This window comes from Camellia sinensis, chromosome 8 (assembly GCF_055761805.1).
Source record: "Camellia sinensis isolate YWXY chromosome 8, ASM5576180v1, whole genome shotgun sequence".
NCBI lineage: Eukaryota > Viridiplantae > Streptophyta > Magnoliopsida > Ericales > Theaceae > Camellia > Camellia sinensis.
Genome location: NC_138968.1, coordinates 176525904 through 176551497, shown reverse-complemented (window position 1 = coordinate 176551497; position 25594 = coordinate 176525904). Strand labels below are relative to the sequence as shown.

At 32.8% G+C, this 25594-nt stretch overlaps 1 protein-coding gene and 1 pseudogene across 1 annotated transcript; one reads left to right on the top strand and one right to left on the bottom strand.

The window, feature by feature from the left end:
- The first annotated feature begins 854 nt into the window (after positions 1-854).
- On the top strand, positions 855-10676 carry LOC114262829 (Galactosyltransferase family protein). Its single transcript, XM_028203244.2, has 7 exons — positions 855-1413; positions 2751-2903; positions 2988-3070; positions 3185-3284; positions 4173-4286; positions 9132-9274; positions 10234-10676. Exons 1-7 carry the CDS (start codon positions 1064-1066, stop codon positions 10317-10319), a joined length of 1029 nt encoding a protein of 342 aa, XP_028059045.2. The 5' UTR covers positions 855-1063; the 3' UTR covers positions 10320-10676.
- LOC145797335 (uncharacterized) lies at positions 6659-7703 on the bottom strand (annotated as a pseudogene).
- Positions 10677-25594: the final 14918 nt, after the last annotated feature.

Genomic DNA, 25594 nt, shown 5'->3' with positions numbered 1-25594 from the left:
CTAACAAAAACGGTTTAAAATTGAATTTTTGCAACATTAAAATTATGTTTAAATTAAGAATTTGTGTAATAAAAAGAGAAGAAAAAACAAAAGGATATAAAATGAATTTATACATAACTTGTAAAAAAAAAATTCTCTCAATAAATTCAAAATCTAAACATAAGCTAAATCCTAAGTTTCCAAAACCAGTGATTTGTTGGATAAATTATAAGTTTACATAGTTTATTAAATTCTAAATAGAAAAAATGGAAATTAAAGTTTTGGTAGAGCTTCAGAATTATTATTTAAGAATAGAGTTGTATTTTGAGTTTGTCAGTTTTAAAATTATAATTTGAATGTGAAAATTTTGTTTGGTTATGAGTTTTGAAAAGAGTTTGAATTGAATGATGTGACATATTATATTTGATTCAAAAATTTATAACTCATAAACAAGCACACAATCCAAAATTTTATTCAAAGCTTATAAAAAAAAATCCAAAATTCCAAAATATTTTTTATTTAAAATATAAAAATAACAGGTGTCAAACAAAAAACAAAAAATACGAACACTATTCCAGTCAACCGGCTAAACGAACAACTGGACGTATGAGAGGATGACAGGGTAGACCCAAAATTTAAAAATTCTCTACTTTTCAGAATGAAAAACACGAAAAAGAATAGGAAAAAAAATATGTTTTAAAATGTGTGGTGGAATCACAATTCTAAAATTCCAACCAAATAATGCATACAAATGGAAAAATAGAATTAAGTTTTCAAAACTGCACTACACAGCCAAAATTTTTATTTCTAAAAGTCTTTATTATTTTTTATTTTTTTATAGAAAATATAAAAACATCAATGAAGAAATAAAATAAGTTAAAAAGACAGTTAACAATAATAACCACCAGAAGCCACTCTGTGATCATTTTCTCTCTCGCAGTGAACTTTTGAGCATCGATTGTTCCTCTCTAAATCTGCCATGAATGCTTTCCACCACAATCGCCAAAGCAATTTGAGACCTCCGTACCAAAAAACCCCCATCCTTCTAGGGTTTTTTCTGGATACTAATTAGTCTCACCTCGACATGACTTCGTCTCCCAAATCCTTCTACGCTCGCCCTTCGTCGTACACTCGGAGATCAACGGTACTGATCCTCTGTTTCCTGATCGGATTCACTGGTTTTATCTTCGGTTTCGTCGCTATTTCGGGACAAAATTTGGGGTATAAATGTAGAAGTGGTAAGTCTAGATCGGTGTCGGTAGTTTGGGATAGAAGTGGCGGTGGAATTGGGAATGGTGGTGGGGTTCCCGATGAGGATCAGAGAAGGCACAAGGTTATGGGTTTCGTTGGAATTCAAACTGGGTTTGCATCGGTGGGACGGCGGCGATCCCTGCGGCAGACTTGGATGCCATCCGATCAGCAAGGACTTCAGCGGTAAAATCTTTCTTCAGTTATGTATTTTTTGTATTTGTATTTGTGGTGTCTGGCAATATGATGCATGGGTTAGTGGGATATTGAAAAATGTTGCTGTGCTTTTCGTTTCGAACCATGTTGTGTTGCTGTGATGACAAGATAAAAATTGTAGAATTATTTTTATCAAATTATCCTCGGGTTGTTTGTGCCTCATTTTAGAAGGATTTGGAGTGTTAGTGTGTCCATTTTGTGAACAAGGTGGAGAAGACATGAATAAGTATCGTTAAGGTATATATAAAAAAAAAAAAAAAAAAAAAAAGGGGTGGGGGGGGGCATGTGGATGATGTTCTCGCTTGCCACTGGGTAAGTGAAAATGAAGACTGTAATTGAGGGAAGCTTCATAGCCTTGAATCCTGAGTTTGTGAGTTGACTGCAAAGTATTTATCAAAAAAAAAAAAAATTTGACTGCAAAGTGGTTAGTTGCCTTACAAAATTATGAATGTAATAGGACTTTAATCAGGGATCATTCTTATGAAAACACAAGATCACAATCACCATGGTTGAAGCTGCCTTGTTGTCGTAATGGAAAATCTTTTATTCAGTCTTTGTTTGGCATAGAGAGTTTGGGCTAAAATAGTTACAAAAAGATAAATAGGCTTTTTAGCCTAATAAGATAAAACATCACATCCAAATCATAATTATTTCATTTTTTCTCTTACAAAAGTCAAAAAAGCCAAAAAGCCTATTCCAAATGAGACCTTTTAGCCCCAGGTTAAAATAGCCAAAAAGCTAAAAAGCCAAAAAGCCAACCTACATCCCAAATGAAGGCTCAATCATAGTTGGTTATGTGTAAATATGTGAATTTGTGCACATATATATATATATATATATTGCATACTTAATTATCTAGACACTGTAGATACAAAGACTAATAAGTTTCTGAAAATGGCCAGTTTTGCATCTTGCTCCTTGGGAGTTCCTAGAGCTGGCCCCAAGCCAATATTCCTGAATATGGGATTCCAAATTACAGTCAGGTCCTACGTTTAAAGGAAATGAGTAGAATAACTAGTTGCTTGGTTAGTCATAATCGTTGGAAATTGAAGAACTATGTACATGGTGCAATAAATGCATGCAATAACTTAAACTGGCATCTGTCAATTACAATTGTTTATTACAATCTGTTTTTTTTTTTTTTGATCGGCAGTTTATTACAATCTATTTGTGTTGCTAATGTAATGGTTTCTATTAGTTCTTGATGACTGTTGTGGTTTTGTCCTGATTCTACTATCATTTTTTCTTCATGTGGGTGAGTGCTTTTGTGCTAATCACTCTGTTGGAAATAAAATGATGGCTCACAGCTTGGAAGAAGCAACTGGCTTGGCTTTCAGATTTGTTATTGGTAGAACCAATGATCAATCAAAAATGTCACAGCTCAGAAGGGAGGTGGCAGAGTATGACGACTTCATTCTGTTAGATATTGAGGAGGAGTACAGTAAGCTCCCATACAAAACGTTAGTGCTGACATTATCTATCTATCATTGTTCAGTGCCTCTGGTCTGTTATTTCTAGAATCTCAGTAACCTCTGTACCTACAGGTTGGCTTTCTTCAAAGCTGCCAACGCACTTTTTGATTCTGAGTTTTATGTTAAAGCTGATGATGATATATACTTGAGGCCAGGTAACTAATTTTACGACATTTATCAATGCTCCATACTCTCACTTACATTGCTCTCTAGATTTTCATGGTTTTTCCTTATGCAACTACTTACAATCTTCTTTCATTAACTGCCAGATCGCCTTTCACTTCTTTTGGCAAAAGAACGTCCACACTCTCAAACTTACCTTGGATGCTTGAAAAAGGGTCCAGTTTTTACTGACCCTAGGCTCAAATGGTTAGTCCTATGATGTTTGACTATATGTATTATATAGTTTGTGATATCTGAGAATTTTCATTTTGCCATTCCTTAGATCTACTTCCAAAAATTTATTCACTTTGCTGTTGTTGTCGAAGCAAAATATGGATAATCTCATAGCTTAGTTTAGTGACTGCCAATTTTAAAACTGATTTTCCTTTTTGAGTATCTGCTTTCCTTTATATTAGTGTATATAATATACTCAAGACATAATACACGACATGTTATAGAGAGGTTGCAGAAGAGAAAAGTAATTCAACTTGAACAGCTAATATGGTTCCATCTCTACGTGTTAATTGTGTGTTGTACGTTCATGTGTAATTGACAAGGCCTCATAATTTAAGTTTTGAGAATTAAAATTTATGCAAAATATTTAATTCTGTAACCACAATGACACAATTGTTTGCTACATGGTTGAAAGAAGCATACAATAGTTCAGGAAAGAAATATGCAGAAGACAGGAAATAAATTTTTGTGAAGATACTTTGCCCTGTACATGGTCTAGCCTAGTATCCTTTCATTATTCTAGCTTTATGAAAACTAAAATACATTTTGCAAGTTCCTCACAAGAGATTGAGATCTACAGCTTCTGCTTTGAAGTATAGAGATTGTCCGTCATTAGTCCCCCTGTCAATCCCAGGGCTTATTTTCCGCAATCTGAATTGAGGAAGATTTTTTGCAATCTTTTTCAGGAGTGTTTGAAAATTTATTCTGAACTACAATCTTTGTAGAAGTTGGATTTGGAGCTCTTCTCAGCAGCATCACAGTAGTCTGTGGGAAGAGTACGAGTGATGATCAGTAATTAGTGCTACATTCTAACTTTATGATTATTATTTCAAGGTGACCAGATCAGTTAAATCTGTGCAGGTATGAGCCACTATCTTATTTGCTTGGGAGCGAGTACTTCCTCCATGCTTATGGTCCAATATATGCTCTTTCTGCTGATGTTGTTGCAAGTTTGGTTGCTCTAAGAAACAATAGGCAAGCTCACTTTCTTTATTATTATTGTTGTAGTTGTTGTGGTGGTTATTATAATTATTTGTTTCTTTATCTGGTATCCATTTATAGAATTTATTTGTAAGCTGGATTTCATGGATTATTTAACTGGATTTCATTTAAGATTTGTTGACAGTGTTGTGTTTGGTTTGCCTCAATGAAATATTGTAATAGAGTTTCCCCTTGTGAATGCACCCATTGTTCCTATTTTAAGTACTTGCGGGGCTAATGTTATATGTAGAAATTTAATGTATAAAGAGAAATGATTGTATTATTGATTGATTTATTTTGATATCTATTACAATGATTCATGATTCCTATATATAGAAGAGGGTGAGTGTGTAGTAGGTAAGGAGTAGGTGAAGTGGAGGTGGTAGTGGTGTAGTGGGTTAGGTTTAGTGGAGTAGGTGAGGTGGTAGTAGTGTAGTGGGTTAGGTTTAGTGGAGTAGGTTTAAGTGGGTGAAGTAGGTGGAGAGTAGGTGGATTTTAACAGCCCCCCGCAAACTCAAGGGGGATAGGAACTAACCAACTTGAGTTTGGAGAGAGTAACAAAACAAGAAAATACATAAAAATAAAAGAGGATAAGAGACACTGTATGGTCGTGTCAGACCATTGGTGAAGACACTGGATGGTGGTGTCATAACGTTGTAGAGGACACTGTATGGGGGTGTCATAACCATGTAGAGGACACTGTATGGTGGTGTCATAACGGTGTAGAGGACACTGGATGGCGGTGTCAGACCGATGTAGAAGACAGTTTATGGGGTCATGTCGGACCGTTGTAGCAGACAATGTTGTGACAGTTGTAGTGACAGTTTACGGAGTCTTGCTGGACCCTTGTAGAAACTAACCGGAATCAATGTCGGGACAGTTTATAGAGTCTTGTCGGACCCCTAAAAAGTCGCACCCGCAAAAGGTGTTGTGACAGTTGTTGTGACAGTTTACGGAGTCTTGCTGGACCCTTGTAGAAACTAACCGGAATCAATGTCGGGACAGTTTACAGAGTCTTGTCGGACCCTTAAAAAATACACTGTATGATGGTGTATATAGGCTGCCCAAATATATATATATATGGATATATATAGTGAGCCCTCAAAAGTCGCGCCCTCAAAAGGCGCGCCCACTTCATCAAAAGGCGTGCCCGACAGAAAGCGTCGAGCCATCAAAAGGTGAGCCGGAGACGCGGCGAGGCACGTGAGCGACAGAGTGGCGTGTCGGCCGCGTCGTCAGTGTCGATATAAACCAATGCGGAGGCTGTGGAAACCAAACCAGGCTGAAACCTCTGAACATTGTTAGACTGAAACACTCTGAAAATACTCTGGATCCAACCCTTCTCTGAAAAACTCTGCGTTTTCGGAGAGAGAAACTTTGTAACACTCTGTAACCAATCCTTCTCTGAAAGTACCAGTCGGAAATCGCTGCGTCGCTGAAACACTCAGCAACCCAAAAACATGGCCTCTTCTTCCCGTCCAGCTACCCAGAACATGGCCTCCTCTTCTCGTGGTCTGCTCACGCTCTTTCCCGACCTCAACGAGTCAACAAGAGAGATAACCAGTGCGGTGGCCAGTGAACCTTAACCAAACACCTCTGGTTTTGCTCCGTTGAACTTTCCGATGCGGTCGGTGGAGCAAAGAATGGCAGTGCAGTCGGATGTGGAAGCCAATCAGTATACATTGACGTTATGTGTGGAAACCATGACTGCGGTTACAAACTTGTCGAACCGGCTGCAGAGTAGGGCAAATGAGGTGCAGCAGTTAAACTCCCAGCTGGCTCTGCTCCAACGCATGTATAAGGATGCGCGAGCAGAGATAAGTGTGCTAAAGGCGGAAAATAAGGAGCTGAAGCGGAAGGCCACCGTGATGTTCCGTTTTGGAGGTCCGCCATATGCTGCAGTGGAGGAGCAGGGAGTAGTGATCATGCCCAGTGGAGTGGGAAATACGGAGGCAACACCGGCAAGGGCCGCCCAGGACAGAGGCAAGAAGAAAAGACCGGCGGAATAGGCGAAGAAGTGAGGTCGGTGGGTGGCCGTCTGCAGAAAAGAAAACAAACCTTTTGGTGTTGTGTTTTGGTTTGTTGTTGTTGTTGTTTTTTTTTTTTTTTTTTTTTTGTGTGTGTGTAAAATTGTGATCGGGGTTAATCCCTGAGATGAATAAATTATGGTTTGGTGTGCAAAGCTATATGGTATGAATGGAATTTGAAAAAGATAAAAAATAATGTGAAAGAAAAATAAAGAAAGAAATAATAAAAATATATTTGAAATCAAAATGAAAGATGGGGAAATAAGGAAAGTGGTTTGGAGAAAATAAATAAAAATAATGGATTTTGAAATCAAACGGAGGAGAGAGAGGGGACAAGCCCATGTGAGGGAAAGAGGGGTTTAAAGAAAGTGAGGGAGTGGGTTGATTAAAAAAAAAGGATTGTGGGTTTGAAAGTGGAAAGATCAGAGAGAGAGAGAGAGAGTGAATTTGTTTGCTTTAACAAGATGACAAACTTGGGCACAAGTCTTCCACTGTGAGAATAAACCCATAAGTTCTCTTAAACATCTCCCGAAGACCACCATTTTGTTTAACAGAAATGCCACATAGAACTAACACGTAGAATGCCCACATGGATGCCCACAAGAAGAAACACACAACTGGTTTCCAAGAGAAACAAATTAGTTACACTGGTTGATTTTTCAGTTCCTTCTGTTGACCTGTCAGTTCACAGGAATTCCTTTGCAGTAACAATTTCCTTGGGGGAGCATCTGGACCATAACCTAATAAAAGAATCACCGGTACAATCAGAATAGCAGGATAAAGGGACAAATGTGTTGCTATGACCCATCCAAAAGCTGCCAATGGAATTTGTCGTGTACAAGCTCCATAAAGTGACAGTATGATGACCAAATTTTCAATTGGAGAAGTAGACAAACCCACACAACTGACTATGGTAAAAGGATTCCATAAGTACACCAGAGCAGCCATATCCCCAGATGAAAGAATCTTTGAATTTTCCAACAGTCCAACAAGGCCTAGTGATTTCAATCTTTGAGAATATGCTTTTTGAAGATTCAGGCCAGTTGAACGAATAAGCATTGCAGTGACAAAATCTGCATAGGGAGACATCGAGGACTGTTTCAACCAGTAACCTTCAGCCAGGCGGCGGAGGGAGGTGAGAGGAGTGGAGACTTTGGGACGAGAGGACATGTCTTGTGTTCTTACATCTGAACACATACACGGCACCGAGACAGTTAGAACAGGTCGGCGGCAGCACATGTAGCTCGCATGAGCAGTGAATGAGAAGGATGATGGACGGACCAACGACGTATTGGGTAGGCGTCGTGGTCAGCAGTCACGGCTGACAGACGCAGCAATATTGCAGGTGCTGGACACGAAGCATGCAAACCATGCGAGTTGGGATGGTCGGCGACGGTGCCCGGAGTTGCAGCAAGGCAATCTGTATCTGCAGTAGGCCGAAATGAAACACTGGTTGCGAGAAGAGTTGGCGTCAATTCGAGCTAGCAGTGGTTTGAGTTGCTGCAGTGGTTGGAGGTTTTGGTAGGTTTTAATTGGTTGAGGTCTGGCGGGCGGTTAAGGCAAAGTTGCCGCCCGCCAGAAGGCGAAGAGCACCAAGAGCTTAACCTTGCTCTGATACCATGTAGAAATTTAATGTATAAAGAGAAATGATTGTATTATTGATTGATTTATTTTGATATCTATTACAATGATTCATGATTCCTATATATAGAAGAGGGTGAGTGTTTAGTAGGTAAGGAGTAGGTGAAGTGGAGGTGGTAGTGGTGTAGTGGGTTAGGTTTAGTGGAGTAGGTTTAAGTGGATGAAGTAGGTGGAGAGTAGGTGGATTTTAACATTATACATTCTTGTCTCTCTTGCAAATGCTCCCAATATTCCTATTTTAAGTATTTGTATAGACTATAGAGGATGAATACTCTGTTGCTAGAAGAGATTACTGAATATTTGCGTCATTTCTGACCCCTTTTCCTCAATGCTACTTTCTCTTGGTGAGAGGGTAATACGAATAAGGTGCTTGGATATTCATGCTTGTGATAGGAAAAGGCAAACTTGTTTACACTTACAAAGTTTGGCTTGGTTTCTGAGCCAAGGACAGTTCAAGCTTAAAGAAAGGTTCAAATTTGGACATGAAATTGCATGCATCAATAAGGACTGAGATTTGTATAGGCTAAACTTGAGCATGATTTTGGATTGAGCACTGGATGTGTTGCTAGTACAAAATAGGGCTTTTTTTAAAAAAAAAAACAAAATAGGTCTCTCTCTCTCTCTCACTTCTCATGTGTCCAATGGTCAGTTCAACCTAATTGATTGGCAAAAATGCCAGAAAATTTTACATATAACATAAGGTAGACAATAAATTTACGCTCTTCAATCTTTTTAATTTTGATCCTAATATATGTGTGTAGAATTTTATTTCCTTTACCCAGTGCTGGTCCAACCTTTGTGCGGTGCTAATCGTGTATACTGGGTATACAATATATTACCCTTTGGCATTATTTTTGCACAAAGTGGTTACCCTCAAACTTGCATATTCACTGTTGATAGCCTGAGATTTTACTGTTCACATCTGAATCCTATCTCCTGACCTAGAGAAAAGGAAAATAATTAAGAAGTGAAAGTACTTAAATCTAAACTTCTGTAGTATTTATTGATTCTTACCCAAGCAAAAATTACTATGACCTCATATAAGAAATAGGTAAAAAATGACAGTATCATTTGTGTGAAGATAGATATTTAAGATTAAAGCATTTCACTAATACTCCTTTTGGAGTCCATAACTTTTATATAATGTGTTCAGATTTGCTTGAATTTACAGTTTCCGGATGTTCAGCAATGAAGATGTTACGATTGGTGCATGGATGCTTGCAATGAATGTCAACCATGAGGACAACCGACAACTTTGTGAACCAGAATGTACTCCATCATCTATTGCTGTTTGGGATATTCCAAAGTGTTCAGGTTGGTAATTAACTAATTATTCTCATGGTTTGGTTGCATGTTCTCTTAGAAACTGCCTCCATATGCTGAAATCTAATAAAATCCCACCTTGGAGAAAGAGGAAAAATAAAGGAAAGAATTTATCAAGAATTTTAACAAGGCCCCTTAAAACCCACTGATTGACTCAAAAGAATTTAGAAAGGATAAAAAGTTGATGTGGCATGAGGGATAGACATTCTGTATTAATGAAACTGTTTTGTTATGTTGCGGCATTGTCCTTAATATGTAATTTAGATTTTTTTAAATTTTTTATTTTTGGCATTTAATTTGGTTTTGTGGTTGTTTTCCTTTTGAATGGATGTCATATTGAAACAAAAGCTATTTGTGCAAAGAAATTAATTTTAAAGAATGTTCTTCTTATGCATAGAAGTTACATACATCTATACTTTGTTGAGTTACCAATTTTCCCAAAAGCCTAAGCTATTAGGAAATAGGCCCAACAATGCATGTCAAGCTATCTAACATCCTCCCTCATGTGCAACACCTTCTTGCACGTGGAGGCACAAACAAAGAACCAAATAGAAGAAGTAAACAACTAAACAAAGAGAAAGAAACCAAATAGGGACATTATCCCAAATGCTAACAGAGAGACTTGAACCCAAGATCCTTCTCTACCAGAGCTTTGATACCATATTAAGTTACCAATTTTTTCAAAAGCCTAAGCAATTAGGAAATAGACCCAACAATGCATATCAAGCTATCTAACATACTTGCCCACAAAAAATAGATTTGCTATACATTCAATTCAGATGCTATGAAAACTACAATGGCTTTATTTGTTCAACAGTTGTTTGAAATACAACTGAATGGTATCATTTTAATGACATTTCCATTTTGTTATTGCCTGATATTTGCTTTGTTTGGGTTGCATTATTATGTTCACGAATGTCTAACACTTTGGCATCGCTCTCATCTTCTAGGGCTATGTGACCCAGAGAAAAGGTTATTGGAACTACATCAGAAAGAGAGCTGCTCAAAAAGTCCGACTCTATTATCTGACGATTAACATTTTTGGCTCCATGTTCTGGAAGAGTCCCATAACTTCTACTGATTACATTCAACACATCCTCTTACGACTGACTACACAACTATCAAATTCAGTTTGTAATCTACAAAGTTGCTTTAGAGCAGGGCTTTGTTGTTTTAATATTGTTATATCCCAGCCATCATTTTTTTTTCTTGCTTTGTAATTTAATTTTTCATTGTGTTTAATGGAGCGAGAAATTTTGTTTCAGAGTTACTGTATTTAGGAATAGCTGCCAGGTGGCAGGAGCATGATCTCCCATTTAAACTTTCATACATTGTACGAATGTGCTTAATGATTTTTACCTGATTAATGAAGTTATCTAGTTTTTGTAGAGTACATTTTGGAAAGATGATCAAGATAAATTATTTTCCGAGGTTTTACTTGTTTAATTATTGGCTCTGCTTTATTTTTACTGTTTTGACTTGGAATTATCTTCAAATCTGAAGAATATAGTATTTGTGAATTGTGATTAAGAAAATGAGGTATGTTCATTAGGCCGTTATTTTCTCGGATTTGTTTCTTGCAGGGCTAAAACATACCATCCATGAATGCATGTAGCTAAGTAGCATCCAATTTTTGGTGCTAACAGCTCAAATTTTTACTTCATATAGGCTCTGAACATATTTTTGAAATAGATTCTCCTAACCATGTATTATTATTGCTCATGATGGTTTTTTTTTTAAAAGGAATGCTCACAATGCTTTTTCTGCTATGAAGTTATCATGTTGACTCTGCAAATGGACTGGATTCAAAGACAATTATGGGTATTCTAATGCCAATGGCCATCATCAACATGCTTCATCTTTATGTGAGTACTTGCTTTCTTTGGATATTGTTTTTCATGAAAGTATAGGGAAAACTATCAATGATTTAATTTAGTTTTTCATTTTACTTATCCAGAAATTTTAAATAAATATATATTATTATTTTTTTGATAAATACCTAAATATTAAACAAGTAAAAAATAGATTGTATAGTAAAAATTATCAATACTTTTAAAGACATAGAATAAATTGTAAAAAATAATAATATTAATATATATCAGACTGTAATACCGCGCTACTAAATAGATTGTTTAGCCAATATAAAAACAGTTAAACATGTTAACTTGAACAAAAAAGAATTTAGAACTAATTAATGAGGAGGAATGATAAATATAATAACCCAAAGGGTGTTAGGATTTTGAGTGAACATTGATTGGGATCAAAGCTAGGTAGCTTTAACTAGGAATGAGCAGAGTGCATATACAGTTTTTGACTTAAAAATTAAAAAAATGGTCACATGATTTAGCAAATGATTCATATAGTGGACTAGACGCATTAGTTTTGGTGGGCTTTCTATGAGTAATGGTAGGACCTTTTTCATTGGGCCACATGAACGAAAACAAAGAAGTGTTCATTCCATATGATTTCCAAAATTATCATATAGTGCTCTGTGGCATTTGCATTAAGACCATTTTCAATATTGAATTGTCAAAATGACACGTCAAAAAAGTAATTTTTAAATTGTTACAGTATCCAAAATATTAAAATTTGACAATTTTGTTCCTAATAGATAACATTTATGAATACACCTATCAACGGAGGGAAATAGAAGACTCTTTCCCAAATTTGAAAATCTGGTCTCTTTAAAAATAACAACCAAAATCATATCTCTATATCTAATAAATTAGATATATTTTCAATTATTTACATCTCTACATCTCATTTTTGTATTTTTCTTTTATCACTAATAACTTCATATTTTTCAAATGCATATAATCTCCTAAAAATGGGAAGAAAAATATTTGAGAGTCACAAAAAGTGTGGCTCAAATGGCTCAAAACGACGTCGTTTTGATCGTTTTGAGCCATTTGAGCCACACTTTTTGTGGCTCTCTACCATTGCTCAAATGGAAAATTACCCTGTCTCACTCTGCTCATCATTTTCTCAATTTTTCTCATCCCAACAAAAAAAACAACACCATAAACCTATTCCCGTCTTTGTCTCGTTGCCATTTCTACACTAAAAAATTGAATTTAGTCTGAAATTTTAAATATCAATTATTATATATTCGTAACGTATAAATATTTTAAACTTTTATACCATTATTCATTGGTATAACGAAGAACAAATAAAATCATATGGTTTCTCTTCTATTATCAAATGGGCATCACGCGTCCTTGCAGCTCCTCAAATTTTTCAACAAAGAAAACCCATTTTCCACCGAGAAAGAGAAAGAGAAAGGTTGAGAAAATGAACTGTTGCTTGCTTGTACGTAACAGGGTTCAATGATAGCACTGCTCTGACTTAACTCTGTGTACTTATCTGCCACTTTCTATATATTACTTTTTATAATATAGTTTTTTTTTTGGTTGGTTGCTTCGACTGACTCAAAATTTAACTCAAATCTAACCTAACTTTCTGAAGAGGTATTCTCTACCATAGATACGAGCAATCAGATATGACCAAATGACTTTAATATATCAAGTGACAGTAAAGTTAGACATTCATAATACACTATAGAATGATTCAATATATATATATATAATAAAAAAATTGGGATCAAATCCAGTTATGAATAAATCTGGACCTATATATATTTTTTGTTTTAATTTTATATTATAACATTATTGAAGATAAAACATACAAAAGACAGGACAAAATTGAGCAGCAAAGCCATAATGAATCTGTTCTTAACCAAATACCACTTATATGTATATATATATCGGGTGTGTTTAGTTTTGTTTTGAGAGATAAATTTTTTTAAAAAAAATTTAGGGAGAAAGTTTTGAAATTTTTTTAATTTGTTTGGTTGTACATTTTGAAAATAGTTTTGGAATATGAGAATTTGAAATGATTTAATATTTTATTATAATTGAGTAGGTATGTGTGAGAGAGAAAAAGTGATTGATTGATATACGGAAAAGAAAAAATGATTTAAAAATTTTTTTTTCAAAATTACTAAACTAAACAAAATTTTAAAAAAAATTTCTCTAAAAAATAAACCAAATAAGGCCATCATGTGTCACCCTCTTTTGAGTCTCTTTCTCTAGCAGGAATCCAAGGCACCCTCTGAGCAGACAATTAGGATTGTGCCCCACCCTGGCATTTATTACCTCCATGTGGTTTATGCTATTTCTCTGTTTTAATAATGTTAGCTAATGGTATAAATAACAGTTCTTCCACATATATATAATCGAATAGTTTTTTTTAATTTTGTGCACTTAAAATTTTTTTCATCAAAACATATATTTACAAATTAACTAAGATATAATGCTTGGCGTTCCCATGTTACGTGGTCGAACTTGTGTAAAAATTGTGTTTAATTGATGTATTTGGTAGTATTTCAACAGTATCTATACTAATACAATCATTTCTCGTGTGAAAGGGAGTTTTAGTTTCGAAAATAGTCAAGATTTATTCGGATACTCAATTTTTTTATATTATAAAAATGATTACATAATTTCAATCACGTTATATATCCATAGGCATGTTTGATAATCGATATTGATTTTTAGACATTCAACCGAATTTACAAATTATGAGATTATGAATAAAATTAGTGATCATAGGATAATGGATGAGATTAGTAACACTATTGAAATCTATGTATTACGTTTGATTTGGAATGAGATAAAAGAAATAATTATTTTTAACTGTCGAACAAGTAATGTGATTATTCCTATAAATCTCATGGTCCCGATATCAACAATACTAGAAGATGGCATTGATTGTCTAACTATTTAGTCAGATTGATATGTATAACTTATCTATAATTATTTCTAAAAACACACACTGCATTCAAATTTTCCTTTTTCTAAAAAAAAAAAAATTATTAACTCATTTTGGAATCACATGTACTCTAAGGTCATGTTTGATTCACAAGATTAATAGTGAAGTATTAATAATCGTATTAAATTAGTGTGGTATTCACTATCCAATTGGATTAATATTCATTGGATTAATAATCCCACCCCTACCCTATTACTAATAATCCTATAAATTTGTTAGATTACTTATCCATTAGATTAATAATCCTAAATCAAAATATTAAAACAAATATTGAATAATTAGGCCCACAGATTAATAATGTCAATCCCATATTCTAATCCACCCAATTAAAGATGCCCTAAAAGTTCAAGGTTAACCATGTGCAGTAAAACTGTGAAGGCCCAATGGAAAGGTGGGTCTAAGTAGAGTGGCAATTGGAGTATGTGTGTGGTACATGAACTCTATTGGACACCCTCCATGCTATATGCGCTTTTAATTATTGTCTTTAAAAATTTTTGGGCAAATTATATTAATAATTTTTATATTTTGTGTTTACATCATTTTAAGCTCTACACTTTTAATTAATTCAATTTTAATTTTTAATTTTAAATTTTGTGTTAATTTGATCCGATTGATAATATTATTAATGTTTTTGATAGAAAATAATCACTAAATTGATTAAGATTAACTTACTAAAAGCATCTCCAACGATAATAGACATTTTACCTATCTGAACATTACTATAAAGTATACATTTTATTTTTCCTATCAATTGTTTCATGTTTCTATTACAACCATACTCTGTATTTTAGATATTTATCCAAATACTATTAACTTTATAGAATGTCACATCAGCAACAAAGATGGAGAGAAATAATCTTAATGATTAAATACATTTTGTCTAACCTTGAAGGCTAGTTATATGTAGCTAATGAATGTGAATTGAGCTAAAATGCCTAATCATATGCCTAGTGCATTGGAATTAAAAAAAGTGAGTCATGCTACGCATTTTGACTAACAAGCATTATATACCTAGTGGGCTGGAAATGCTCTAAGAATATAAAATTTGTAATTTTTCTTCTAAAAACATAACACATACTACTTATGTATGTATTTTCTGTTAAAAAAATACTAACATTTATACCAATTGGATGAGTGTTTTGGGAAGTTGGTTAAAAACTAATTTTTTGTTTTTTTTTAAATACGTGTAAAAAAGTAGAGAGGTAATGTGATCTAAAAAAAAACAAAAAGTCAAAAAGTTGGCTTTTAACCAACTTGCCAAAATTGAGACAATTATAAATTCATGATCAAAATCAAGTCAATTAGAATTATAAGGATCAAAATGACACAAGAATCAAAATAGAGGACTACCGACGTAATTTATCCAAAACTTTTTATCAACAATGCCATATACGCAAATTTTACACCCATAATGCATCCACAATGATGTGGTAAGGGTGGTGGATTCCATATTATTGAGTGTGTAACCAATCAAAAATTAACATTTATCAAATCAAATCATTGTTGGTTGAATTGTCAAAAAAATTTAAGAGTCTCCTATTTTTGCATCTAGGTTAAAGGCCAGTTTATTTAGCTTTTTGACTTTTTTGAGTTACATACTATTTATTCCCTTTTTTTTTTTTTTTTACACTTTTTTTTTTAAAAAAAATCAAAACCAAAAAAAAAAAAAAAAACAAAATTAACTTTTTAACCTATTTCCGAAAATCGGTTTTCACTTTTTATTGTGTCTCTGATATTTTCCTTAAATTAATTTTATTTTTTGTAAATAGTACCCATACTATTTTGAGCTTCAGCTCTCCGAAACATTCCAATTTGCAGCACCCTTGTTTGGTTCTCTCACATGGCATTTCACTTTCCTGGAAAATGCTAGTTTCCTACTTCTTTAATCTGATGGAATCAATGGTTATGAATTGCTTATCAGGAAATTTCGTATAACTGTGGATTTGTTCTTTTTTTTTTTTTACCTTGGAATTCTGATCACTTTGGTTCCACCTAGTTTCTATTTAAACCCCATTATATTTCAAATTAAAAACCCACATTTTTAGATAAAAAATTTACTTGCGTGTACCATGTTCACTATGTGAAGCATAACAAGCTTTTGCAAATTGGAAAATACTTTACACAGAAATTTTATACAGAGAGATCAATTAGAATGACAGTGTTTAAATAATAAATCATTATTATGATGAGTTTTTTTATTTGAAATGAATAAATAAAAACTTGTCAATAAAAAAATTCTATCATCACACTTGAGTCATTTTGATATACGTGCCATAAGGTGCATGGAATATGAAGAAAGAGAGATGATTGATTGAAGAAGGGGGGGGTCACTGGTGACAACCTAAAACTTCTGGCTCTGAGAAGAGAATGGATATGAGGGAGGCATTTGAAAGAAGAGAGAGAGAGACAAAGGATAGAAACTGTGAGAAAATGATAGAACTCAAGCCTTTGAAAATGATTCCACATAAATCATGGTTTCCCTTCCACTTCCATGTGGTCATCACGTGCCCTTTCAGCTCCATGCCAAAACCCTCTTCTCTTCTCTTCTCTTCTCTTTTCCACCATGAAAAGAGAGAGGTATATATCCACTCTAACAGGATTCTCTGTTTCAAAAAAACATTATTGTTCGGTTCCAAATTATTCAGAGTCCTTGAATCTTGTTTTTTTAAAGAGTTTTAAACAATTTAAGTTGTGTTTGGAGTATGGATTGGGTAGGAATTTAAAAGAGAAATGAAAAATGTGTGTGAAATATAAATAAAATATAATTATATTTCACTTTTTTTTTTATTTCTCTTTTTTTTTTTCAAATTCTTACCTAAATTCATAATCCAAGCACAACCTTAATAATCGTAAGTACTTTGGAATGGTGTCGTGGGATATCTCAAATTCTTTATGTTCTATCTCAAAATATTTATAACTAGATTTTTGTCTTTTAAGATTCTTACATGATCTAATAAACATATGATTATGTGTTTTTTTTTTTTTTTGGTTTAATAATATAACAAAATGTATCACTTTACATTTAGTTAAGAAAATTGAATTCCAAACTAATAATTCAGCAAGACATGATCTATCGGAGTTGACAAAAAGAGAGTGTCATATAAAAATGAAATTAAAGAGAAGTTCAAACTAATAGCTAAATTACAAATTTGATAAAATTTGGACAATCTCTTATAATCTTAGACTGATTCAACATAGGCAATCCAAATAAATTGATAATTTCAAAATTAATAATCTTATAAATATGCTTTGTTATGGTATTGCCCTGACCTCCTTTTCTAGGGTCAGAACAGCCCAGGTTTAAATTTTAACTTTCATATGGCGTCAACCAAAATTTGTGACACAAACTTAACACTTTCTTGGGAGGCATTTGAATGGATACCTTTTAACCTTGGTAAGGCTGCGGTGCACTGCGCGGAGACACAAATATGAACCCAAAAAAAAAAAAAAAAAAGTTCAACAAGGAAGGAACAGAAAAACATAAAAATATATTAATATTAAATTATATATAATGACCGAATACACACGTTTGAGGACAAAAATACAGCAAATCCATGAAGAAAATTCGTCACCCTTTCCCATCTACATCTCTCTCTCTCTCTCTCTCTCTCTCTCTCTCTCTGTGTTTCTGTCTCATGTATATATGTGTGTATGTCATGTGATGAAGATGGTGGGTTGTGAGCCCATGATTATTGGTTCTGCAAAGTATCCTTCAAATTTTATTCAACAATAATTTAGATCACTAAAAAATAAATTATTAATAATACTAATATATTGAGAATGACAAAAAAAAAAAAACAAGACATAGTAAGTGAGAGGGGCCCACTGTCACATTATTAGTACTCTCCTTAATATTCTATTTTTAATACTCTCAAGCATTTTTCAATTTTATTAATCCGTACTCTGACCTCTCTCAGGTTGTTAATTTCGGTACATTCTAAATTTGTACCCTCTTTTTTTCCTCTTCATGTCACTCACATGGCACCTCAGATTCCCCCCCTACCCTAATTCTTATGCCCAGAACATCCTATGACAGGATTTTTAAGTTGACCTTTTCGAGTTAAATTGAAAGAAATTAATTGATCCATTTAAATCATCAGACTTTTATTTAAATAGTAAGAAATTTAAATATAGTAATAAGGTTCTAAATTCTTTAGAATTTTTAAAATCCCCCTAGTTTTACAATTTTTCCTTAACCTCCAAATTTTTTTCTTATAAAATATAATAATATAACCCTAGAGGAACATTTAAAGAAAAAACTTGTGACATAAATTTCTAAAAATATCATCAAAAAAAAAAAAAAAACTACTTTCTATTGTTGCCAAACAAAATACACTTGCAAGGATTGCCATCAATGGTGGTTGCTACTTTTGAAGACATGGGTGTGCATTAGGAGCAAGTGGGAACTTCAGTTTTTGAGTCAACCATTGAGCTTTCTAATGTAATCCTTACTGCGTTGATGATTAAATTTAAATAAATAAATAAATTTGATTAAAAAAATTACATTAAGACATGGAGCAGAGTAATCAAAAAAATTTAGCCATCGATACATTAGCCAAAAATAAATGGCAATACAAAGTGAGTGGCTGTGAATATTAATCACCGTTGATAGTGGTGACACTAACTCCGTGTTCATATTTAGTTGAAATTCACTATTTCAATAAAAAAAAACAATTTCACATTTGTTTTGATTTTTCATTAATTATGTGTCTTATGCAATGCTTTTCTGGTATTGGGCTCTTAGTTATTTGTCAAACCACATTTCTTATCAATCAATTGGTTAGTGGATTATTGGAGGTTATTGTCAATATATTTATCATTAAAAACAAATTTTGGCCCTTAATCAAAATGTGCTCTATGAGAGACTTGACAAAATCTTTATTCTAACCTTCTAGAGTGGAGTTGAGTGTATTGACTCTATATACTTTTATTTCACTCGTCTAACAAAGTCATTATATGGCTCTAACAAAGTTGTGCTAATTAAAAAATGATCATCAAATTTAGTTTAAATTATACTACTTTAGGGTATATTATATCGGGGTGACTTATTTTGATGATGATATTTTAGTCATTTTATAATGAAAGTCTTATCTCAAGATAAACTGACTCTTCCTTTAGAATAAAATAATTTCAAATATTCGGAATAAAAGGATTTTTCTGAATCACAAAAATATAAATTAAGTTGTCTGACCACCAATTATATTCTTGAATTGCAAGTACAACTATTTTCATTTCACTATGTTTTAATGTTTTAAAATAGAATGGAGCTATCTTTACTATAGATTACAAAATAGGGAAGAAACCAATGGTATAAACTTCATAGTTATAATGAACATGAGATGCCTCCTCTCCCATATTTAGCTTATGGACCATTAATTAATGTTAAATTAAGAGAGGAAAACAATGAAGCTTGTGATAATAATAATCATATGAAATGTTTACACTTTGCAATGCCCAATGGGTATGAATTTATGCACTTGGGTACACTGAACTTTCCCTATAAGAAGTGAGAGTAATGTTGAAGTGATCTTCTCTACTTTGTTGGGAAAACCCCATTACCTCCATCCTCATTATTGTAAGTCCTTTTATAGGAGTAGCTCTTCTTTTGTTTAAAGGTATGTAATGCTAAAGATAAAAGAGAGAGAAAAAAAAAAAACCCCCCATTTTATTAGCCTTTTAATCACTCCTTTTTTTTTTTTAGAGTTCCTCTCATACTTTTGGTCCAGGCCTTGGGGATTTTAGATAATCTAATTTGTTCATTTTATAATATTTTATGTGTAAATCATTTATAAAAAAAAAATTAAATTGATTTGATAATTAATAAACATACATAATGGTTGTTTTTGCTAGACATGGAATCATAACAATGGTCTATAGTTCATTGATCAAAGATTATAATGTTAATATATAATCATCAAAATATAAAATCAAATTGATGCTAGAGTAAACTACAAGAAAGCTATGAATAAAACAATGATTTATATGTATCCCCAAAGAGAGGGTATTATTTATATTATGTATGTTTATTAATAAGTTGGTTCTACTAAGCCATCACATTGTGGATGGGTGAAAAAAATATTTGAAAATCTCTTTATTTGGTCCATATTTACTATTTCTTTCACACACGCAACCAAAAAAAAAAAATTTTTTACTTGTCATCATTTTGAGTTTGGAACAAATGTCTCCAATATTTTTGTATAATATTATTGAGTTGATTATTACTATCACCAACACATTGGTCATTCATATAATGTGCTTAAATTTCATTGAAAAAAATATAGTGTTTTCAGCTAGTTGGAATTAACTTAAAACGTGGTTTTTAATGGATTGTTTTGGTTTTCAATGAATATTTATAACAAAAAAAAGGAGTTTTATGAATTTTTTCAATAATTTTTTTTGTACCAACAGTCAAAACTTAAAACTAATAACATGTATCCGCAATGCTAGGTATCATGAAAAACCTTTCATGAAAATAATCATGAAAATTTTGTGACCTTTGGATTACACTTAGAATAAAACACCACACACTAATCAAGGTAATCTAAGAATCATAAATCTTTCATGATCATTTGCATGGTCCCTAACTTTTCTCAAAATGTATATAATAAAAAAAAAATCATAAAAACCAACCGTTAATGTGGGATCTGACAATTACATTTTTAGTGGTGTTTTAACTTCTTCTTCTTTTTTTTTTTAAAAAAAAATCTAAACTGATATGTTTGGTAATTGTTAAAAATAAAAAATAAAAATTATCATTTAGAACAGATTAATGAAAAAATTATAATTATAATTATTAATATTTTTAAAATCTACCACTTATTTATTATTATTTTGTACAACTTACCCTAAACTGAAATTTAAAAAAAAAAAAAAAAAAAAAAAAAAAAAACCTTAAATACTAGACACAGAAGAAAATGAGTAGTGGTCTGTTCTCCAAGTTGGTTATGAATGGAAGCAAAAGTCTTAAGTAGTCACTCACACACACACACACACACACCCTTTGTGGGTCAAAGTGGAGACGAACGTAAGAACACAAGAACACCGACCGACCTCGTGAAGGTTTTGACAATTGAATCCACTGAGGGCCACTCCCCTACACTACATTACAGAGCAAAAAGTGGAGGGTCTTTTGGCTTTTGAGCCGTTATGTTCTCTCTCTCAACCTTTTCTTCCTAAAATTTGTCACCTTGTATCATATCTCAATATCAAATTATGGATCACATATATATATTATATTGTTTGAAATAGCAAAAAAACAAAAGGCTTCATATCATACATTTTTATACCAGTTGTTCCTTGGAACTTAAGCCAAATTTTTAGTCCTTTTGACCTATATATATACACACAAATTTTAATTAGATTTTCTTAACATCATATACAAATATAGATAATTGGACTTGTGTTTATTAATAAGTAAATAAATAAATAAATAATATTATTATGTATAATATTACTTTTTTTGCTTAAAAATTAGACGTTTCTAATTTATTTTTTTTAAAAAAAATACTTAATACATAAGAAAGAAAAAAGTTTGGAATTCCTAAACATCACTCCTAAAGTTACTTACAGCATGTGAATTATTTTATGTCAATTATTGATTAATTTAAATGTCAACCATTTAAGATCCAATCTTTTACCACCTCATGAAAAGTGAATATAGAAGTTTTAAGAATCTTGAGCATTTCTACCAAGCCAAGGTTCCTAATTAGTTTGTCCTCTCTGTTACCAAAGGTGCAATTTCTATGTAAATAAATGCAATGAGTTGAAGAAGGCATGCACATAAATTATAAATGATATCAATGTTGTCAGAGTGATTATAGTTCAAAGTTTATTAATTTTTAGATTAGTCATGGCTTATTGTTCACATTAAAACATTCATGTAATCTACAATTCTCTTAAACCTACTTTTTTCAATTACCCTACAAATTTTTTAGTTACCATGTTTAGCATAGTTCAAGGGAAGAGCATTTTTTTTTTTTTTTTAATTAAAAAGGAAGAGTATTTTATTAAAGGAAAAGTGTGGTAATAATAAGTCTAATTTTATTTATACGCTTTCAAAATGTGGGAATAAAATATAATTTTTAATTGATTTAAAATAATAGAACCTCTCATTTTAAGTGGCATCAATATTTTGGTAATAACATGGACATGATTGCAATTTTTGAATAAAAAATTAGTTATCGCCACCCACACATTAAAGATTGGACAAGGTGGGATAAGGGCTATTAAGTTGGGCCAGAATTGTATGGGCCTACAATTTTAGGCCCAACTCAGTGAATGTGAACCTACATGGCATGACGATGATGGCCCAATGCTTGCATGAGAAGAACACGTGGCCACTTGTAAATAATTGTAAAAAGTGTCGTTTGGTAACACTTACGTTTTCAGTTTTCTATTTATATTTACAAAAATTTTAAAAACTCAAATAAAAATTTGTTTAGTGAAATTTTTGATTTATAAATTAGTGGACTCAGTTTATAAATTTGGCCAAAAAATGAAAACACAAAAAATGTGTTTCCGTTATGAGTTTTGAGTTTTTAGTTTTTTTTTTTTTACCACCCAACACTAGTCACCACCGACCACCATTTTTCACCACCGTCTTCCGCCACCACCACCCACCCCCCACCACCACTCACCACCCACCAGCCACCACCAACCGCCACCCACCTGCCACCCACTCGCCACCACCACCTACCCTTCGCCGCCGCCACCACCACCACCACTACCACCCGCCTGCCATCCACCACCCGCCACTACCATCCACCCACCACCACCACCCACCACCACCACCACCATCCACCCACCACCACTCGCCACCCACCACCCACCAGTCACCACCACCACCACCACCCACTCGCTACCACTTACCACCCGCCACCATCACCCACCCACCCACCCACCCACCACCACCACCACCACCTCCCTACCACCCGCCACCGTCACCCACCCACCCACCCATCATCACCACCCACCTGTCACCATCCACCACTGCCCGCGCATCCGCCACCAACTCGCCACCACCACCCATTACCCACCACCACCACCCACTCGCTACCACCCACCACCGTCACCCACCCACCCACCACCCGCCACCACCACTACCCGCCACCGCCACCGCCGCCCACTCGCTACCACCCACCACCCGCTACCGTCACCCACCCACCCGCTACCACCCGCCACCACCCACCACTACCACTAGCTACCCACCACCCACTGTCACCATTTTCCATCATCGTCTTCCGCTATCACTTGTCATTTCTCACTCTTTTTTATATTTTTAAATTTTTTAAAATATTTTGTCAATTACCAAACGCGTTTGTAGTTTATGTTTTTATAAAAATAAACAAAAATCAGCTTATAAAATTTTTGTAAATATAAACTGAAAACTTAAACGTTACCAAACACACCAAAGTGAATAATAGCCATGTAGCCTCGTTCTCTTCCTCTATTCACACTTTGATTCTCAATTGTTTATGGGCAAATTACACAAATAGTCCTATAGTTTAGGGCTTGTGTCGTTTTGGCTTCTGACTTTTCAATTGTGACACGTTTGACCCTGAATTTAAAATCTTGTTCCAAATAAGGACAATTGAAGATATCATTAGATTTTGGGTTAATTACACTAATAGTCCCTATAGTTTGTGACTTGTGTCACTTTAGTCCCTGACATTTCAATTGTGACACATTTAACCTTAAATTTTGAATCTTATTCCAAATAAGAACAATTGAAAATATCATTAGATTTTTGAAGGGTAAAATCATCAATTTGATAAAATATAAACTAATTTGACAAAGATAAATGTCAAAAAAATATCTTTAATTTTTTAAAAATTATTTTTATCCACCAATGATAAAATTATGTAAAATTAATAAAAATTACATGACTAATTTTTTTAAATTAATTTTACATGATCATCATCCAAACACATAATAAAAATTAATTTGCTAAAAAAAATAAATAAATGTTTAAAGAATTTATCAATTTTACATAATTTTATTTTTAGTGGGTAGAAATATTTTTAAAAATCAAAAATATTTGTTTGACATTTATTTTTGTCAAATTAGTTTATTTTTTATCAAATTGACAATTTTGCCCTTAAAAAATCTAATGAAATCTTCAATTGTCCTTATTTGGAACAAGATTCAAAATTCAAGATCAAATGTGGCACAATTGAAAAGCCAATGACCAAAGTGACACAAGCCCTAAACTATAGAGACTATTTGTGTAATTTGCCCTTAGATTTTTTAAGGGTAAAATTGTTAATTTGATAAAATATAAACTAATTTGACAAAAATAAATGTCAAACAAATATTTTTGAATTTTTAAAAATTATTTCTACCCACTAAAAATAAAATTATGTAAAATTGATAAATCTTTTAGACATTTATTTATTGTTTTACCAAATTAATTTTTATTATGAGTTTGGATAATGATCATGTAAAATTAATTTTAAAAAATTAATCATGTAATTTTTATTAATTTTATATAATTTTATCATTGGTGGATAAAAATAATTTTTTAAAAATTTAAAATATTTTTTTGACATTTATTTTTGTCAAATTAGTTTATATTTTATCAAATTGATGATTTTACCCTTGAAAAATCTAATGATATTTTCAATTGTCCTTATTTGGAACAAGATTTAAAATTCAAGATCAAGTGTGTCACAATTGAAAAGTCAAAAATAAAAGTGACACAAATCCCAAACTATATAAACTATTAGTGTAATTAACCCATTATTTATTGACGGTATAACGGTAATGGAAAAAACTGAGAGACTCTCAAAATTGGGGCTAGCTTAACTAATAAAGATACAATAAATTAATTTAATTAAGAAGATAAAATGTTATATTTAAATTATAATTATTATTTTTTTTAATCATCAAATCAATTTTAAAAAATCAATTATTATTCTAAACCTAATTTTTTTAATTAGGTTAAAATAACTAAATAATTAAACAAAACTTTTTAAATCAAGTTAAAATAACTAAATAATTAAAAAAATAAGTTAAAAAATTTCATCCAAAACGAAAATTCAAAAGTTCTCTTATAAAGGATCACGTAATAAATAAATAAATAAATTATTTAAATAAAATTCTTGTGTAAGATCTATTGAATTACTATTTTTTTTACATGATAGTAAATAGTATGTTAATAGTTAGATTATAACACAAGTTAATATTTTTTGGACAAATTACCCACAAGTCCTTTTTAAAAAGGTTGTATTCTATTTAATTAATTTTTTTAGATAAACTCAAAAGTCCTATATCTATTTATCTTCTCCTCTTCCCTTACACCTTACTTTTTCTCTATATCTTTTTTTCTCTGATATTGACGACAACCACGACTATAACCTCGCCTTTCTTTTTTTTCTTTCTCTTTCTAATCTACAGTCACCAACGACCGGCGACCACCATTGATTGGGATTCACAAGCAATCATCGAGCACTAACTCCTTGCTTCGTGCTCACTAGCAGCGAA

What these genes read in the sequence shown, in the direction of transcription:
- LOC114262829 (XM_028203244.2), top strand. Translation starts at nt 1,064, where the DNA reads ATGACTTCGTCTCCCAAATCCTTCTACGCTCGCCCTTCGTCGTACACT. An exon ending in ACTGACCCTAGGCTCAAATG is followed by an intron (nt 3,285 to 4,172) that starts GTTAGTCCTATG and finishes AAATCTGTGCAG; the next exon opens with GTATGAGCCACTATCTTATT. An exon ending in GGATATTCCAAAGTGTTCAG is followed by an intron (nt 9,275 to 10,233) that starts GTTGGTAATTAA and finishes CTCATCTTCTAG; the next exon opens with GGCTATGTGACCCAGAGAAA.